General features: G+C 36.6%; 1 protein-coding gene across 1 annotated transcript; it reads left to right on the top strand.

Annotated features, from left to right (window-relative positions):
• Positions 1–3,002: 3,002 nt before the first annotated feature.
• On the top strand, positions 3,003–6,199 carry pttg1 (PTTG1 regulator of sister chromatid separation, securin). The gene is made up of 6 exons (XM_080416346.1): positions 3,003–3,098; positions 3,726–3,815; positions 4,510–4,646; positions 5,023–5,104; positions 5,700–5,858; positions 5,955–6,199. The coding sequence occupies exons 2-6, from the start codon at positions 3,731–3,733 to the stop codon at positions 6,029–6,031; spliced, it is 540 nt and encodes a 179-aa protein (XP_080272472.1). The 5' UTR covers positions 3,003–3,098; positions 3,726–3,730; the 3' UTR covers positions 6,032–6,199.
• Positions 6,200–6,205: the final 6 nt, after the last annotated feature.

The following is a 6,205-nucleotide window of genomic DNA, read 5'->3' as shown; positions in this document are numbered from 1 at the left end:
TGAAAATGTTTGAGAACCACCGGTTTAAACAACATCAGGAAACAAGCCCAAATAAGCAACTACACTTTAGAAAAAAAGCCCAAATAAGCAACTTAGAAACCAGCCCCAAAAAACGCAACTACCAAATATTACAAGCAACTTTACAGAACAAGAAGCCCAAAGTCGCTTATAATAAGCGGACATGGCAACATTGATACTACGTTTGTTAGACTCGGTCGTACGACGGTGTGGCGCGCCAAAAGTAACCGATCTACAAACTCACAACGGGTCGCATCGCGACGCGTTGTGAGCTTGTAGGTCGGCTAGTTTCGGCGCGCCACACTGTTGTACGACGAATTAGGTTTACAGAATGGCTTGTGGAGGGGAATGTAGCATGTTGTCACAACCTCTACTACTCTAATCATTTTTACAGAATACAATACATAATACGTTAAATAATATGTTTGTATTGTATTGAGAAGTTAATTTAATGTGAGCATTGATAAAAGCTAATGGGAAAAAACATTTAAACCCCTAATTTCAAAGGTCTCGATGGGTCCTCTTTAGGTAGAACGGCCAAAAAACTAAAGCATTTATTTATTTACTTATTTTTAAGGAGGGAGCATTATATTGTGGATATATGGTTATGCATTTCCAATATCAGCAGCAGTTAAAGCTTATGCATGCTTCTCATGGTATCACAACACCACTAAGGCCTTAAGACATCCCAAAACAAACGGGTTACTTCTTGGCCTCAATCATACAACTCCACTGATCATGTTCAACCCAGATTTGGCACAAACAAGGGAATGAACTCTTTCTCATGCTATACAACAAAAATGTGGAATGCCCTACCCAAAGGAGTAAAGGAGTGTAAAACCCTATACTCACTTTCAAAACTGCCCTAAAGAATCACCTCCAGGAGGCTGCAATTCCAAACTGGCCCCTGTCAAAGTCCTAACCTACCCCCCCCCCCCCCCTCCCCTCCTCCTAAAACTGTCTATTGTACATATTTCTTGTTTTTCATACCAGTAACCTGTAAGCTGATTGTATGACGTTCTGCATAGTAGTACTAGTGTATATTTGTATGTCTTAAATGTCATTATGATTTGAGCGCACAGGGATCTCATTTTAAATAAGCCAAGTGCTTTTATGAGCGATCCAGTTTAGAGGACCTTGTATTGTGATTTGTACTTCCATGTACTGTTACCATGTCTTTCTAAATAAAGTATTCAATCAATCAATCAAAGATTACACGTTTCTGGACCATTTGGGTCAACCCCCCTGACCGGTCGACTACACACGACTACAGTATTCACAGTTGGATAAATTACACCCAAATCAACTAAACTAGGCTACATGTCATGACTGACTCATGATGATGACCCCCAATAGTGATAGCAGTTCAGACGTTTAAACACCATTTGGGGATTATGCATGGTGGGAAAAGTACGACATTTCTTTACTTAAGTAAAAGTATCAATACTGCAATTTTAAACTCTGAAGTAGAAGTCCTGTATTCAAAATACACTTAACGTACTCATTGTGCAGAATGTCCCATTTAACAAGTTCAAAATGTATGAACAAATATTTAGAAAATATCCGATCTACAAGCTTGAGCTTCAGAGCTTGTAGATCTGCTATTTTCAAATGGCCAAAATGTATAGGGCTGAAATGGTTAATGTGTGTTTTGTAATAATAATCAAAATCTACAAAGTAGGCCTAACTAAATTTTCAAATAATTGTAGTGGAGTAAAAGTATATCTGTCTCTGAGATGTAGTGGAGTAGAAATGAAAGTTTTGAAAATTGGAAATACTCCAGTAAAGTAAGAGTACCTCAGAATTGTACTTTTTTTCTATTAATTAGTCACCCCATGGAGACTTGAATTCATGGATATTGTTTTGTTTTTGTCGCATTCCTAAGCCAATAATTTGATGACCAGCAGCGGTTCCGGTATAGGAGACACAAAGAGTCTCCTTTGTGTCTCCTACCAGAACCACTGCCTACTGGTCATCACATTATTGGCTTAGGAATGTGACAAGAACTAAAAAATATCCATGAATTCAAGTCTCTATGGGACTAATCGATAGAAAAAAAGTTATTTTTTGGGTGAACTATCCCTATAAGTACAGTACTTGAGTAAATGTACTTAGTTACTTTCTACCACTGATGGCAGTTCAGACGTTTAAACACCAGGCATTTGGGAATTATGAATTGCATCAGATCAGATTTTGATATTAGTCGGTTACATGAAACTGGAATTACATGATTGATTTTCTATTTGTATTTTATACCATAATAATGCCAGCATTCTGGGTAGTGCACTGCTCATCACCCAGTGCACAACCATAGCTGGAGGTCTTGTGTGGAGGACTAGAAATGCCATGGCTTCTTTCTCACACAAAATATACCCTGTGAAGTGTGCTCCATTATCTCAAGAGTTATCATGATAACCCTTGCTAAATGTATGTATGTATGTATGTATGTATGTATGTATGTATGTATGTATGTATGTATGTATGTATGTATGTATGTATGTATGTATGTATGTATGTATGTATGTATGTATGTATGTATGTATGTATGTATGTATGTATGTATGTATGTATTTATTCATTCATTTGTTTATGTATTTATTTTATTTGTTTAATTGTTTAATTGTTTAATTGTTTAATTGTTTAATTGTTTAATTGTTTAATTGTTTAATTATCTAATTATCTAATTATCTAATTATTTAATAATAAATAAAGGTTAACCTAAGATTCTTAAAACTTCACAGATGTTTTTGGAATAACTATTTATGTGGGGGGAAAGCACTTGTGTGGTTAATATTATTATTATTATGCATTAACAACTTCTATAAAGCAACGGTGTTTTATCATAATCGGATTGGTTGTAAATTAACTCTCGCAGCTGATATTGTTTATATCTATCGTTCAATAAAGATAGGGAGAAAAAAAAAAGAGACCGTGGCGCGACCGCTCGACCAATGGGATGATGGGACACGGATTCAAAAGGGCGACGCACACAGACAGCGTTTCATACCAAAACAAACCACTGAACCGAACCACAACGATACTGTGACTCTGCTCTGTTGTTAACTTTAATAACAGTCAAGGTATGTATGTAATGCTATGTTAGGCTATATCTACTCAATGCAAGTCTCTTGAGGCCAACAACTTTAATTTAACCTGAGGCGCAACTGGTGAAAAGGAACAATAGTCACAGTTTAAGAAGTTAACGTTAAGTAGCAGCAGCTAGCATTAACGTTAGCCTTGGCTAAACATTAACGTCTTCTGCTGATTTCGTCGGTTAACTCTGTTGATAGGCCTACTAGTCAGTACGATAATGTTATAAACAGGCATTTGTACTTTACTTGAATATTTCCAATACTTTCACTTCTACTCCACTACATCTCAGAGGAAAATATTATACTTATACTCTACTACAATTATTAGAAAACTTGAGTTACTAGTTTGTCGATTTTTATTATTTGAAAACTTGTGAAAGGGGACATTCTGCATAATGAGTACTTTTACTTTTGGTACTTTAAGTACATATTGATGCCAATACTTTTGTACCTTTTACTCAAATGCATTTTGAATTCCAGACTTTTACTTGTAATAGTATTTCTATATATTGCAGTATTGATGCAAGTAAAACATTAAGTACTTTTTCCACCGCAGTCTATACTGCTTTGCAGAGTGCAGACATATTTACAACTTAACTTTCTGTCTCCATACAGGAAATATGGCAACCATTTCTTTTGTGGATAGAGAAAATGCAGGTCTTGTACCTGCATTGAAGGCACGACAGCGGCTACAGTCTGCTCCAGGTATGAATAACAGTGGATATTTGCGTTGCATGCATGGAATATTTGGGTATCCATGTACTGTTTAGGTATTCTTATACTATCCGTGAGCACTGTTCAATTCAACAGTATCCTATTACCATAGTGTATGCCAGGGGTAGGCAACCTATTAGGCAAGGGTGCCAACATTGGCACAGAGGAGGGGGTCACTGGCACGTGTGTGTGTGTGTGTGTGGATTGTTCTTTTAAAATATAATATGTTTAACATGTAGTCAATTAAATTAAGTTCCCTCACATCTATACGCAAATTACATCCTGCACATAATTCTACATTCATTCAAACTCTGACTGGGGAGGGAGTCTGGGAGATAGGTGAGGTTATTGCACTGAGTCTAATGATCATTACAATGTCCTGATATAATTTCCAGAAATAATTATGTATATGGAAAATGTAAATCTGTTGGCTATATTTCATGTTAATATGGCACACTGACTATCAAGAAAATAAAAACATGGCACTCAATGTCAAAAAGGTTGCCCACACCTGGTGCATGGAATTGCACATAGGACTGCAATGGAAATGAGTCCCCAGGACTTTTTTGTGTTGTGTTCCTTTTAGCCTTAATGTCTTACTGTACCACGTATTCTTTACATTTCTGATGAATAAAGTATTCAATCAATGAAAAACGGATGATGTAATACTATTTTATTTTTTTAGATCTCATGTTGAAGACTCCTTTAAATGCCAAAAAGTTCCACACGCCTCTGCAGTCTAATCGCAAGGCTTTGGGTGCCTTCAACAAGATCAATGCAACTCCTGCTATAAACAGAAAGGAGAAATCTCAAAAGACACAGGTAAGCATGAATGGTTCCAGAAAAATGGGTGAATGTTGTTTTATTTTATTCTGTTAACCCTGTTAACTCTATTAACCCATTTAAACTAGGAAAGCATCTGTCATTTTAGATTATACCGTTGGCTATTCCAAAATATTTTTTGAATAGCCAACGCTTGTACAGAAGCGTTGGCTTGTACAGATATACAAGCTCACAGTGCGTCACTTCGTGCCGCTCTGCGAGCTTGTACAGCTGCTATTCTTTAACATTTTAGAAAAATCTAGAACGTGTAAGAAGAACTACTGATTTTGGAAGGCATTTGTGCTATCGGCTTCAGGTCTTAATGGGTTAAGTGCTAAGATGGACTGATCACATAATGACTGTCTCTTCTCCATAGGAAACTGAGGTCAAATGTGTTCCTCAGACCAAAGTGGAAGAATACCCGGATATCGAGAAGTGCTTTCCTTATGACCCACTAGGTAATTGCTGCACTTTCAGTTTCTCTTCCTTTTTAAATAGGGTAGGGAAATACTGAAAATGGTACTTAAAGGGATACTTCACTCTCGGGCCGGGGACACATTTAAAAAAAATATTAAAAATAAATGAAAAAAGTTATGGAAAATTCATGGCCCCCTCACGCATTAGAGTGTCCTACTAATGCGTGAGGGGGCCATGAATTTTCCATAACTTTTTTCATTTATTTTTAATATTTTTTTTAAATGTGTCCCCGTCGGGAGAGTGAAGTATCCCTTTAACTTAAGAACATTTATCACTTCACAAACTAAATAATGGTCAACCACTACCTGAGAACAATTGAAGATTTTTGTGTACAGGGACATGAGTACATTTATTTTTGTTCTGGTTCCTCAGACATTGTAGCAGCAATAACAAAAAAATATGTCATTTATACAACAACAAAATAAAAAAGGAATAATCCAAGAATGGCAGCAGTAGGTGGTACTAGCCCTTTGAAGGTGCTTGAATGTGCTTGTGTGCACTGCAGGTTCTATAAGTTATAAATACACTTTAGTTTTAAAGGCCTAAACAAGATTTTGGTGTTTTTCTTGTTTACAGAGTTTGAGAAGTATTACATACCTGAGGATGTGGTTCCTCTTGGTTGCCTTTCTCTGTCTGGACTGGCCTGTTACCCAAACATTCCAGGTGTCCCTGAGGACGACTTTGAACTGTCGTTTGAGGGACCGATGTCGCCATTAAAGATGCCAGAGAATCCAGGTATTAATTTATAATTAAACGGTCCATCTTTCAGGTTTGATTAAACAAGCATTTGACTTAACTCTTGTTATTTACATGTTCACCCTCTCTCCACAGATCTGGATGCAGAACTGGATGCCTTCCTTCAGACGATCAATGAGTTGACCATTGACTTTCCTCCAGAAAGCGATTAAATATTTTACTGACTCAGTGACTCCCTTTTAATATATTTTGAGCTGTTGTATTGAGTAAGAGTTGTTTGTTTTTTCCAGACAATCCATGTTGACAATTGACTGTCATTGTGTGACAATGTTTTACTGACTCTACATTTTGAGTTGTATAAATAAAAGTTTTTCTTCATGTCTAAT

This window comes from Gymnoscopelus braueri, assembly GCF_963280865.1.
Source record: "Gymnoscopelus braueri genome assembly, chromosome: 20".
NCBI classification, from domain to species: domain Eukaryota; kingdom Metazoa; phylum Chordata; class Actinopteri; order Myctophiformes; family Myctophidae; genus Gymnoscopelus; species Gymnoscopelus braueri.
The sequence above is the reverse complement of the archived record's forward strand: the minus strand, read 5'-3'. Positions and strand labels throughout refer to the sequence as shown.

Excerpts from the sequence above, each read along its gene's own strand:
- pttg1 (XM_080416346.1), top strand. The coding sequence starts at position 3,731 with ATGGCAACCATTTCTTTTGTGGATAGAGAAAATGCAGGTCTTGTACCT. Across the intron at positions 5,105-5,699 it reads CTTTCCTTATGACCCACTAG|AGTTTGAGAAGTATTACATA; the intron begins GTAATTGCTGCA and ends TCTTGTTTACAG. Across the intron at positions 5,859-5,954 it reads AAAGATGCCAGAGAATCCAG|ATCTGGATGCAGAACTGGAT; the intron begins GTATTAATTTAT and ends CTCTCTCCACAG.